The 14,122-nt window shown below is 38.0% G+C and overlaps 1 protein-coding gene across 1 annotated transcript; it reads right to left on the bottom strand.

The window, feature by feature from the left end:
• Positions 1-8,539: 8,539 nt before the first annotated feature.
• Positions 8,540-13,087, bottom strand: NXT2 (nuclear transport factor 2 like export factor 2). Its single transcript, XM_023519071.1, has 4 exons — positions 12,909-13,087; positions 11,869-11,955; positions 10,248-10,392; positions 8,540-9,049 (listed from the first exon to the last, which is right to left on the bottom strand). The coding sequence occupies exons 1-4, from the start codon at positions 12,921-12,923 to the stop codon at positions 8,868-8,870; spliced, it is 429 nt and encodes a 142-aa protein (XP_023374839.1). The 5' UTR covers positions 12,924-13,087; the 3' UTR covers positions 8,540-8,867.
• Between the last annotated feature and the right edge of the window lie 1,035 nt (positions 13,088-14,122).

Here is a 14,122-nt window from a genome sequence, read left to right as displayed (position 1 = left end):
TGGACTTACATTCCTTACTTCAGGCTAATTGCAACACCTCTCTATAAAGCCTCAAAAGGAAAAGAAAAATAACTACTTACTTGGACTGGGGAGTGTAACAAGGTTTTGTTGACTATTTAAAAATTGATGAGGGCTTCTGCATTGGGACCTTGGACTTGTATAAGCCTTTTGATTTGTTCATTCAAGAAAGACAAAGAATTGGGCTCAGAGTATTGACACAAACTTTGGGGGATCATAAACAACCTGGACATTCATTTCTCTAAGCAATTAGATATGGTAACCAAAGGATAGCCCAGTTGTTTGAGAGCAGTGGCTGCTATGTACATTTTATAGGAAGCTGAAAAGTTTACACTTGGACAACTGGTGACTGTTCACTCAATGCATTATATATTACTCCTGCTAAAACATAAAGGAGGCTTTTGGTTAATGGCCAGTGGCCAGATGGCTAAATATCAGGCTATTTTGTTAGATAATCCTAATGTAGCTCTGAAGGTGGTGTCCACTCAATCCAGCCACCTGGTGCCTATGGACTCTCATTCCCCATTCTGTGATTACATTTGGATTATTAACAAAGGGAATTCTGGACTCCAGGATTTGACTGGCCAGCCAGGGTCAGACCTAGATGAGTTCTTTATAGCTAGAAGCAGCCTCATGGAACATGGACCAATGCAAAATTGAGGATGCCGTGGTTACTGCCCAAAAGGTAATTGAGGCCCAAGTCCCACTCCTTGGGATGCCTGAAAATATGTACCCTGTATGACCAGTTTGTCCTTTGAGGAGTTTTGTTTGCCTGGCAAGACAACCCTGAAAATCTCTCAATCTATTGCTGCTTCTGCTAACTTATCTCATGGCTGGATTAGCTGTCTAAAACTGTTTTCAGGAATGACTAGGGAAATTTTAGGGTAGATACTACATCTGGGGAACACTGGGCCAATCTTTCCTCAGAGCAATCCCAGGTGGGTATGCATACTTATCAATATTTTGATATACCTTACCACCTTGATAGGGAGCCGGTGGCAATTCAACAATATTTACTAAAACATTTCAGTTATAAGCCCAACATTTCTTTTCCTTTTCACAGCCCAACTATATCCACTTCAGTAAGAAGTAGACAGACAGATACACATCTTGATTTCCTACAAGTAAAGAATGAACTCGGCTTGACGCCTGTGGCTCAAGTGGCTAAGGCGCCAGCCACGTACACCTAAGGTGGTGGGTTTGAATCCAGCCCGAGCCCGCCAAACAACAATGATGGCTGCAACCAAAAAATAGACGGGTGTTGTGGCGTGCGCCTGTGGTCCCAGCTACTTGGGAGGCTGAGGCAGGAGACTCGCTTGAGCCCAGGAGTTGGAGGTTGCTGTGAGCCGTGATGCCACGGCATTCTACCCAGGGTGACAGCTTGAGGCTCTGTCTCAAAAAAAAAAAAAAAAAAAGAATGAACTCCAAAGAAAGAGCGAATTATAACCAGCTCTGTGAACAAATTTCAATGATGTCTTTTGTAGAATCCTCTTCCTTAGCTAACTACTTGACATTTTGAGTTGTTTTCAGAAAAGGTGGATTTTTTTGCAAGATAAAGGACCTGAGATTGTGAAGGCCTCTGGGCAGACTTCCTGACTAAGATTCACCACCTGTCATAACTTGCCCCCAGTGCACGTAGCCCCTTGTTAGTTACACCATGACCTGCCCCAAGTCACGTGACTCCTACTTTAAAAGCCCCTGATCTCCATTAGTTGGGAAGACAGATTTGAGTCAGCTTCTCCTATTCTCCTGACAAGATGTCTATTGTATTAAAAAATCCTTTTCTTCCTTGGCAATCCTCACTGTCTCAATATTGAATTTTTGTGCACTGAGAAACTGGACCTGCTCTGAAACTCCCTTACAGTTTCAGCAACACTGACAAGGCTTAGTAGTAAGCACAGGGGGTAATGGGCAGCTAAGTCTCCCTCAGGCTTGGCTCTAAGCTTATACAAACAATTACAGTAATCACTACCATTTGTGAACTTTGTGTACTGCTGATATGGGGGGGGCGGTTAAGAATCAGAAAGGTCTGATTTTGAATCCCGCTTCTGAAACTGAGTGACCTTAAACAAGTGATTACCTCTCGGAGTCTTGGTTTCCTTGTTTGCAAAATGGTCATAAAAGTACCTATTTCCTAGGGTTATTGTAAGGTCATCTCCCTTTTATAGATTAGGAAACAGAGGTTCTGGTAGATTGATGTCTTGCTGATGGATGAGCCAGTTCGCAAATAGTAGGTCTGAAATTCACCTCCAGGTTTCTTTGACTCCAGATCCCAGATCCATTATCCCATATCACACAATTTCCTAGAGCTTTCTCAGGCTACTGCCAAAGGGACTCTGCAGCCTACTAGGGAGCATGAAGCAGAAACAGGGTTTAGGGGTGTTCTCAGACCACAGACAGGTGAGAGGGCAGCAGTGAGATGCAAGCCATTTATCAGGGAACAATTATTCAGTAAGATATTTTGAGCTATATGTTGGACTAATTTGTATTTCATGATAAATGGTAGGTAGTAGTTTGCCTTCTTCAAGTATAGTTTGAGGGATACCAAAGGTTCCTTTGATCGTCAAAGTCCTCCTACCTCTCACATACAAGATATATGCCTGAAATGCTAATATTTGAGAGACACTCCTTTGGTATTGTTCCAGCTGCTTCCAGGCAAAATGAAAAATAATACAAAAGCCTATCAATGTAGAGGTTGGGGCCTAACGAAATACCTAATACAAAAGCCAATCAATGTAGAGATTGGGGCCTAAGGAAATACTCGTAGGGCAAAAGAGTTTGGATGGGATAGCAAAAAAGGATTTTGGGGGGGGGAAGATATGTCTAGAGTCTACACTATGGTGAAGCCTTGGGAAGTACCGTGTTTCCTCGATAATAAGACCTACCCCCAAAATAAGCCCTAGCAGGATTTCTAGGCATTTGTTAAATATAAGTCCTACCCTGATAATAAAAACTAGTGATAGTGTATCTGCATAGCCATGCCATGCTTTTCAGCGCAGAGAGGAAGATATCCCCTGAAAATAAGCCCTAGTGTGTCTTCTTGAGAAAAATATATATAAGACAGTGTTATTTTCGGGGAAACATGGTATATCAAAATAGGGCCCAGAAGATTGGGAGGAAGGGGCATGGAGGCCCCTTAGTTCCTAATTTCGCCACTGGCCTCTTAGGCATTTGTAGTATATATGTTTTAGCTGTAGTTCTTATTCTCAGATGCGATGTCTTCCTTAACCACCAAGGCTTTCTTCCTAGAGTTATCACAAATTACTTGGGTGGGGGCTGTTTTTTTTCTGGTTTCTCTCCTCCTTCTTTTTCCCCTTTCATTTCCAGTTGTTTGGAAAGGAGTATCTCCCCAAGTGTTCCTACCTACCCTCTCACCACTCCTCCAGTTAATTTCTTTTTTGTCCCACCCCTTACCCCTTCTCCCCAGCAGGAGGCAAAGCCAATGACCACTCATGGAATCCTGAGTGCTACAGATAAATGGGCATATTAGAGAAATTATTCCCAGAGCCTCTTTCAGAAACCACACAAAAGGATCAGGAAAGCAAAGAACATTTTGGCCACCTCAGGCTCATGGCTCCAAGGCAGACCTTGGAACCTGGGTTGGTAAGGGTTGCAGGCTTCTCCCGCTGATTGCCTGCCCTTGAGCAAGTGAATTCGAATGAGTGTTAGGTTTTTCTCTTTTTTTTCTGGTTACAGAAAGACTTCTCAAAAATATATTTGCAAATTGCTATCATTGCACACTTCAGACCATGATTTTTTTTTCTTTTACAGTAAGAGAGTCATTTCTATCCATCTAGTCTTAGATGTTTTGTGGAGCTGGAATAAAAAGTCTTGTAAAGTCCAGTACCAAGGTTTAGATGAGTGCCTCATTGTAGACAACAGTCACCCTCAATTGATTTTTCCCTAAAAGAAACAGAATTTAGGGAAGGGAGAAAGATAATCACCAAGCCAAAAACTAGAACCATTGTATTTGTGCAACATATGGCACTTTCCAAATATTTTACTGTTTGTTGTTTTATTTGATCCTCAGAACCACCTGGTGTGGCAAATAAGGCAAATACCGTGTTTCTGCGAAAAAAAGACACTGTCTTATATTTATTTCTTCTCAAGAAGACACATTAGGGCTTATTTTCAGGGGATGTCTTCCTCTCAGTGCCGAAATGATAGCCACACCCATCACTAGGTCTTATTATTGGGATAGGGCTTATATTTAACAAATGCATAGCAATCCTGCTAGGGCTTATTTTTTGGGTAGGTCTTATTTCCGGGGAAACACAGTAGTATCTCCATTCAACAGTTCAAGACAGGGTCCCAGTGTAAGTGAATTGACACAGAACACTTCAGTGGCAGAATGGCCTTAGAATACAAGACTTCTTTGGGTCTGGGACCAGGACTGGCATCTTGGAGACCATTATAACTTGTCAAATCAAAGGAGTTGATATGCAGATATCTGTGGTGTTCAAGGAGGGAGGAAAGGGAGAAAATACATGTAATTGACTTAAAATTTATAAAAATACAGCTTATATAATGTCAAACCATGTCCAAAAGTTAATCTCCTGGAATGCTTTCTTAGTTCTTTGCTTGAATGTCTGAAATTGGGCAGCCCCCTCTGTTTCAACTCCTTTTCATTGCTGTTCATCCTTACTCCAAGATTCTGCCTAAAGCTTAACCTAAACATTTGCTTTCTTAGCTCTGAACTTCTGGTGTGAGCCAAGGAATGGGAGGCAGTGTTGCACTTCATGGCCCTCAATGAATATGACAAGCCTGAGATGAGAAAGAAGTTTTTGATCACTTCTCAGTCAGGGTGACATTACTGACATAGGGCACTACTTTTTGGAAACTAGCCCTATACCATTACTAGAAAGTGACTGTGAAAATACACTTGGTCTATTTTTGTGTTTTTCAAGTTACTCATTGCAAAAATCAATTGAGTAGATTATGGCTAGCATTTTCAAAAAGTTCATAGAATGGCCAGGCGCAGCAGCTCATGCCTGTAATCCTAGCACTCTGGGAGGCCAAGGCAGGTGGATTGCCTGACCTCACAGGTTCTAGACCAGCCTGGGCTATAGCGAGACCTTGTCTCTAAAAATAGCTGGGCGTTGTGGGGGGGGCGCCTGTAGTTCCAGCCATTTGGGAGGCTGAGGCAAGAGAATTACTTGAGCCCAAGTTTGAGGTTGCTGTGACCTATGATGCCATTACACTCTACCAAGGGCAACAAAGTGAGACTCTAAAAAAAAAAAAAACAGTTAATAGAATGAAACAGAAAATGTTAAGAGCACACTATAAGGTAAGCTTGAGTTTTATTTTGTATGTATCTTTTATTGGTTTATTTATGCATCTGTATACTGGGATGTGATGTTAAATATACTTCTTTCGATCACAGTAAAATTTTGAAAGTCACCTATCTAAAGGCTGCAGATACCTTATCCCAGATTTATGCCATACCCTAAGACCTTCCATGTGACACTTTACTTCAACAATAGTCTACCTTTAGTGTTTCTCTAGAAAGTCAGACTAAGAGTCGCCAAGAACTATTTTGTACAGAAAGCTGCATTTGGCAAAATGCATTTGCCCTGCATTTGAAGGGCAAGTACATTCGTAGAATATAGCAGTTTGGTAACAAGTGTATTGATGAACTGACTTTATTGCATAGAACCAACTGTAAAATCAAGAAGTCTAATACGCCCTACAGTTTTTTTCCCTAAAATATGTGTGGTTATGTTAAAGCACATGCAGTAGAAAGGATAAAGCATGTTTATCCTTACCACCCAATATAAAACTAACTGTATTACAATAATGAGCAAATGAAATCCCCTGTACCAAATTTCCTAATTTCAGGCACTAAGCCAGCGAACTTTCAGAAAAAAAGAACTCACAGTACTGTCTTAGATTTATTTAACTTCTTGCTCTTTTCTCACTGTGGTTATCCTTTAACCTTACTGAAACTATTGTTTTAGATACACCATACATTACTAGGTAACTTCCCCAAACTAGGAAAATGTTATGACTCAAATTCACTGATGTATACACATGAAGTCTGTGGCTCTTCTAGTCATGTGGGATAGTCATGAAATACAAACAACATGGTGACAGAGTGTGAGTCATGATTTACTAGTCTCTGAAGCTTACAACCTTTTACTTTCACTAATGCCTTCAGGTAATACAATGAATTATTGGTTTTAAAATTAAGTGGTAAGAAACATTAATTTTGGTTGCAATGTAAAAACAAAACTGGCATATCTAGCTTAAGGACATTAAAAAATGGAAAAGACATTAAAAGTTTAATAGATTTCCTATTTATTTTTTTTGGTCAGAGCTGGGTTTGAACCTGTCACTCCCAGCATATGGGGCCAGGGCCCTACTCCTTTGAGCCACAGGTGCTGCCCTTCCTATTTCTTATCTAGGCAAAACTTACTACTGTATTTCATCAAAAATGCCATTGTTTATAAGATCTGTCATTATTTTATATACCACTGAGAAATGGAAAAAGGGTAATTAAACTATGATATGGCATCAATTTAAGATGCATATCAGCTTCAGGGATGTTAAAATATGTGCATCTTTGAAGATTAAATATATTTTGATTTTAAAGGCTATTATCTCTTCTTATTTTCTTGTAACTTCTCACCAACTTCCCTGCTACCTCAACCAAGTGACTTCGGGAATGTGAATACCTGCTAGGAAAAGGGGGAAAATACAGTAGGCTACAGAAAGGACAAAAAAAGTCTAAGTTGTCAACCATTATTTTCAATATTCTAATGTGTTTTAATTTTAAAAACTTAATATTGTAAAGAAAAAATACCTGTTCTGAATCCTTAAAAACAAAAATCAAGAGACCATAAAAAGAGTTTGAGAAAACTTGTCACAAGGCAAATTTTATTCTTTTAAGTTATAAAAATATGAGCATGTCAAAAATACAGTCTAGTCCATATAAGAGTAGTTCCAGCCATTTAGAAATTATAGAGTTTGGAAGAAGAAATTCACATACAAATCTTAAAACACACAATTGTGAACAAAGCATAATCATTCAATATAATACCCATTCAATTATTGCTAGTCATATGCAGTTTTTACTTGGGATTGTTCTCCACAATGGGAAGGGTGGTATTTGGGCATTCTGATTGTTTTGGATAAAGCTGTGATTTTAGAAAACCAATCCTAATAAAGAGTAAGCTCACTCTTAGTGGAATATAATGTGTAAGTTTTGATCAGTGCTATAAGAAAGTGTGGTTTAAATTTCAGTTCTACCCCTTTATCTTATTCTAATTCTATTGTGTTACTATATCAGAAATATAGTTTGGGGCAACATAATGAATTATTGGTGTTAAAATTAAGTGGTAAGAAACATTAATTTTGGTTGCAGTATAAAAATAAAACTGGCTTATCTAGCTTAAGAACCTTAAAAAATGGAAAAGATATTAAAAGTTTAAGTAGAAAGTAAAGCTTATTTTCTTCTCTTTAGAAGTTGAGACATAAAATGCACCAGTTTGTTAAGTTCATCAGGAAGATGTGCTGTTTTCCATTTTCTCTTTAAAAAGACAGTGACTTAGCCACATAGTAGGAAGATGTTTTAAAACAGATCTACTTGCTCAATGCCTTATGGAAGAACAAATCATAAAATAAATAATTAATCTAAAAAATTAAGGAAAACATACTGAAGTTGACAATACAAAACACAGGGGAAAAAACACTTATTTTTTTTGGGTGGGGTAGTGAAAAATAGAAGACTTTAGGCCTAAAAGTTCACATGGAAGACTTGAAGTTAAGGGTATCACAAAGAGAGAGCAATGGCTTTGTTTCCAACTTCTGTGTTAGACCCTGTTATAAGGTTAGGTTTATTGCTGACATTTTACCCCCATAAGTTCTTGAATAAATTGGACAAACATTGGTGATAAACATGAGGTCAAGTGGAACGATCTTAAAAAATAATTCTTAGAACAAAAGTGATACTCATGATCGTTTGACAAGGATACCTATTAACTTAAGTGGTTTAAATCCTGAAAATAAGCTACATTTTTAGGAGGTAGAAAGTACCCAAAATTTACCATCTGGCCTCAACCTTAGATTTCTGTATGTCTTATTTCCAATTCTCCCATTAAAGCTATTAGTTCTACAATCATTCAGTACCTACATTTATAGACAAAGAGCTGCCAAAAAAAAATCTTTTTACAAAGATTTGCTTTTAAGCCACCAAATGTACCTAATATTCAGGTATCAACTGAGAGTATTTTATACTTATATGTGATTTCATTTATGTCATTAAGAAAACATGCAACTTAAAAAATTTAATATGACAAAAGACTACTAGACATCTCTATATGTAAGTCCAATATGTCAGAGTAGTTACAAAAATCTAAATTTGTACTGTTTGCATTGATTTGAAAAAGCCGTATATTAAAACTGCATTACCAGTGTTAACTGAAAACAGACAAGTTTTTTCAAAAACTACAAAATTAACCTGATAACCAAGAAAACGCCACTTCTTTTCACAACTATGTTGTGCTAATATCTCATAGACAGAATCATAAAAGGATTTTATTTTTGTGATAGGCTGGTTTCACAGTGAGAATGTTAGTACCAAAATCATGTATTTGATATTATTTTAAGAATGCCATTACTGGAATGTATATAAGGCATGTAAAAACCTAGCAATTAAAGCTTTTAAGGGCAATGATTCAAACTGGCAGCTACTAGAAAAGGTGCTGCCAGGAATAAAAAAAAAAAAATTAAAGAAATTAATTTTATCTTATCACATACTAGTTTAGAATGCTTCTACAATAACATGAATGAATTTCACATAAATTTTTGCTGCTGGAACTAATGGATGAAAGGAGAATGGACTCCTTCCCTTAATTACTAGCCCAATCTTGAAAACGGAAGCAATCACTTGCAATCTTCCACACAGTATTGGTAGGACTGGATTGAGCAGTCAGCAGGAAGTTCTGGTTGAAGAAGTGTTGTTTATTTCCATCAAACTTCACTGTTCCACTGGTCACAACAAGAACTGTAGTCTGCGCCTGGGTAGCTTGCTCTTTATTCACAAACAAAAAGAGGACAGGTCAGCTTCTATCTTTAAATAAGGAGATTTTCAGGCTTACTATACATTGCCTATGAACTAATGCTAAAAAAAAGTTCATAAGCTTCCTTTACCTTGAGCACAATATTAAGTATGCACATCCAAAGCCAGAAAACTAAATACTCAAAAGACACTAAAACTACTTTCAGTCCAGAAGTATGTGGAGTACTCTAAAGTTTCAAAAGAAGACCTTATATCTAGCATAGGACCATTTGATTCGTGTATGTAATTTCATTGGGTTTCTAACAGAATGTATTTGTGTTTTGTTTCTTAAGTTATGGTTCTTGGAACTATAAAGGAAAAAAATTGCCCTAAACCACAACTTAAGACACTTAGGGCCCCACCTAGAGGTTAATATTACAAACTGCACCAACCTATTTTTTAAATTTATTTTTATTAAATCATAATTGTGCACATTAATGCATTTATGGGGTACAACATACTGATATTATGTACAATTTGGAATGCTTACATCAAACTGGTTAACATAACCTTCACTTCACTTCTTTGGGTTAAGACATTTATACTCTAATCTTAATAGTTCTGACATGTACCCTTGCATTATGTACAGTAGGTGAGGTCCCACCAAATACCCTCCCTCCTCCTGGCCTCACTCCTCCTCTCCCCTCTCCCACCTCTTCCAAGTCATGGAAGCATCAATCTATTTTTAACCAAATCCTGTCTTGCCGAAAGTTATCCTTTCATATAACAGACTAAATTTCTGTGAAATTTTAATAGGCTGTATGATACTGAAACTCACTAATCACAGAAAATAGGTAAAATAGATAATATTTACTCTCCATTAACAAAAATCACATTTAGTCTCAATTTCTCATACCAATTTTAATAAATCATAATCACACAATCCATCAAAACCTACTAGTGGTTCTTTGGAGTGAGAAGCATCTATAGCAGTGGTTCTCAACCTTCCTAATGCCGCAATGTATTTTCATTGTTAAAAAGGGGTCAAGACCCATAGGTTGAGAACTGCTGATCTATAGGAAGACCAAAACTTTGACTGGACAGTTGAATTTTTCATAACTTGCTCAACTAAGTATTTCTACCACTGTAAGTTGCTTGCTACTTTTAATGTAAAAGCTCAGTGCTTACTAAAAGAAAATAAAAGAAATACCGTGAAAGACCATGATCTTACCATGAACTGGTTGGCAATCTAACATATTGACCTGGAACTCACTGGAAGGCAACATCTCAAAAAAATTAGATAGGGCATCCAGCCCTGTAACAACATTTCCATTCCATATTAAAGTGGCCTTCTCCAGATACAGCCTGGTTAGTGCCTAAAAAGAAAGAAAAATTTTAAAAAGGGAAAGCATTTTGCTTGTAGGTAAGCATTTTATAGAAATGAATTAAAAGATTACAGATGGCATATGAACACTTTGATGGTTCTACCTCCATCTCCACTCCCCTTCATCCCTCTCTCCAGTGGAAATCAATGTGAACAAAGTATCTGTCTTATAATCTTGGCCTTAAACAGATTATTATCCTACTCTTCATAAACTAGGCCATAAAATATTTTTCATATTTTACTTGAGCCACAATGAGAAAACCCAGCATCCAAATTGAGGTTTTAAAGCCTTGTTTTCTGTATTAAAATAAATGAAACGATCACAAGTTGCAAGCACATGGCAGCCACAATCCACTTTAATCTCTCTTCCTTTTCTAATTCTGAGAATTAATAAAGCTGTCAATCAATCTCTACCTGTACACTTTAATCTTTGTGGTTATACACATGTGAATCATTTAATACTTGCATGTATTGAGAAGAATTATTTCCTTTCCCCACTATTCTATTAGCATACTTAGTTCAAAAGAATACGAATACTTGCTAAAGCAGAGTATTTTTAAATCAATTAAGTTAAGGCCCAAATGAGGCAAATGTTCAATAGTTAACTCGTTGGGACCACAGGACACACTATTTGCTTAATTCTGAAATTTAATTTAGATTAAAAGGCCGACACATATCTTATCTTGTCTCTGGTAATGAACTACATTGCCTTCATTTGCTAGTTTATTTTTGAAAACAATAAGGCATGATAAACATCCTTTTGTCCCAGTCATCAAACACCAGTACAAGGAACTTCTGCCTTAAAAACTAGGTTTTTAGAGATGGGGTACGCTTGCAAGGTAACGGCAGTTCTCAAAAACAGTCTTATGCTAATGAGAGACCTAGAAAAACCTGCTTGACAACATACCAAAGTAGTTACTTAGGAAATAAGGCTTATAATGTGAGATATTGGTCCACTGAAGACTAAAAGATCCAAGCTAATGTGGATCTTCTTTGTGAATGCGAACTGTAGTTGTGAGCCTTAATTAGAAATTATCTATAAATGTAAGAAATAAAAGGAGAAAATGAGGAAACATTCTCTATCATGACTGAACCCTTCATTAGTAATACTACTACTTTAACCATTTTGATTAACTGACGGGACTAAGAAAAGGTAATATATTTAAATATTTAAGTAAATGTATGCTGGACTTCATGTAGTATTTAAATTAATTCTTAGTTACCATCCTAAAAATAAAATAAGGTTAAGAGAAGTTAGCACGTTGACCCAGGTCAAGGAATTAGGGAAAGGGAAACTGGGGCAGGGACTCCAGAGCTCATACTCCCACTAACACCATACCAATCTTTCCCTAAGCAATTTGCTTTTAAAGAACAAGTCCACAGTTATCACTTATGCAAGTTAGATGAATGGATGGCTCAAAACAAGAACTAGTATTTTTAAAAGAGCAGTAAACTCTGTAACACTCACCCGTCTTCTTTTATCCATTGTCTCATAGTAAATATTGACAAATTCCTCAGCGGCTCTACATGCCTGATCTACATAAGTTTTAAAATCCTACAAGAAAAATTTCAGACGTGTAGATTACAACCCCTCACATGCACAAAACCCCCAACAGAATTTGATTTATTTCAACTACTATGGAGCTCTCTATACAGTCCACATTCTTCCATACAAATTTGGACATTTTAAGGCTTAGGGCTCAAAAATTTACATTTTTAAAAATTTTCACTATTTTTAGGTACATGTCTTTAGGACATAATCATCTCAAAGAATTTTTTTGCAATCTTTCACACAGAAGATTGAAAAAAGTAGCTAAATACTTTCGAACTTGTATTTTACTAATATTCACCTTAATAAAAAAAATCCACCTAGACCTTAAAAAAGAGGGAATGGCAGAGAAAACTGACATTGAATAAGCTAGGAAAGTGCCCTATTTTCTTTTCAAGCCAGAAGTTGCGACGAAACCCCAAAGTTGTAGAACGTTAAAAATAAAGGAATAATATGAAAGAAGTTCAACCACTTGCAAGAGTAGGCAATTCCACTTAGGAAACTTTCTCACAGTACCCGAATAGTCACAGGTGTTTGTAAAAGAATTGTAAAACCGAAAACAAGCAAGTTGAGAATCGAGCAAGAGGACTGAGAAATAATTACCTTCTCCCCCATTTATCGGTCCCGGTCTATTATTTGAATTAAGAACAATGAATCGCCAACCTCTGGTGATCAAAAATGGTTTTTCGGGAGGGACAAAACGAAATAGGAGAGACTGAATTCCACAAACACCACACCTCCACTTCACGGTCTTTTCTGGTACCCAAAGCTATCGCTGCTGCTGGGGGGCGGTTTCAGCGAGGCATGTGCAGCAGTGTGGGCTCCACCCCGCTGCCGGGCAAGCCAGGCCCTGATTTGCCTCCTACCCACATGATCAGCAGCAAGCCCGCCCCAGCGTCCCTCCCCTCAGCCGCCGGAGCTCTGGCGCTCAGCCGCCTTGCCGCCCCTGAAGCACTCACCACAGCCGCGGCCATTGGGGAACCCGCAGCGGCGTGTTCCGCCAGTGGAGCAGTCACTATGTCGTGACGTGACCGGCTGCTTCGCCTGCGGAATGATCAGATGTTTAGGAAAAGACCGAAACCCGCCAAACGTACAGAATTTTCTACCCCCCCCACTCTCTCCCGGAAGTAGCTCGGTCCGTTGTTAAAAGCCCTCCGATGCTCCAAACTTAAGTCACACTTTTCTCTAGTTCCCACTGGTCCCTCCCACCCGCCTTATTTATCTACTTGTTTGATATTTACTAACTTAGTTTAAAAGAAATAAGTTTGCCTTGGTAAACAGGATACTTAAAACCAATATAATCTAATTTTCCCAGGACACACTCCAAGACAAACCTTATGGAAAGGGTTCAATTACGGAGAAGGCTTTGTTGTACGGAGGCGGAGCCAAAGCCCGGGAAGACAAATGAGAAAACGCGATACCTACGAGAGCCTTAGGCTAACGGAAAAGAGGCGGGGCTTGGGAAACGGTTCACAAACATACTGCGCATGACTGGCAGAGAACTGTTTAACGGTTTAGCGCTCTGTAACATTCCGGAATGGTCAATCCTCACTGAGTCAAAGTTTGATGTCTCTGCAGTTAAGCTTAAAATTACTCATTATTTGTTTTCAACGCTAGCTATAACCAAAATAAAAGTCTCATCCAGTTCATTCTGGAATGCATTTTTAAATCTTGCAAACCCCAACCAAAAAATTAGTTTTCAGTGCTATTTTCTACATTTTCATGGCTACTCGGCTAAAATTTTCAGTGGTGGCCAAGTGTAGGTACTTTGCTAAGCAGTTTTACATACACTTATTTATAAACCGAGGTAATTGCTATTATTTTACTTGTTCCCATTTAAAGATTGAACACAGTGAACCTACGTAGGGTCACAAAGTAGTTGGAGTTCTGGTTCAACCAATATAATTACCTTATTGATCTCTTTTGTGCCCCATCATCCCTTAAAACCCACCCATCTCAAGCCCATCAAATAAATTATTTGATTGTCTAATTAGGCATTGATCTAGTCTTACCATGAGTAGCTGGAATGTGGCTCATCATAATGCTGGCTACTTCTTCCTTGGTATCTTCCTTTCTCTTCCTGAGAACCTTCTCTTCTGTGTCTTCTCATATTTTCAATACTCTTATTTTCTCTGCAGAGCTTCCTTTTGTTCTACTTCTAACTGCAACTGAT

This window comes from Otolemur garnettii, unplaced genomic scaffold (genome assembly GCF_000181295.1).
Source record: "Otolemur garnettii isolate 467f Iridium unplaced genomic scaffold, OtoGar3 scaffold00155, whole genome shotgun sequence".
Classification (NCBI taxonomy): Eukaryota; Metazoa; Chordata; class Mammalia; order Primates; family Galagidae; genus Otolemur; species Otolemur garnettii.
Note: the sequence above shows the minus strand (reverse complement) of the source record. Positions and strands in the feature narration are given on the sequence as shown.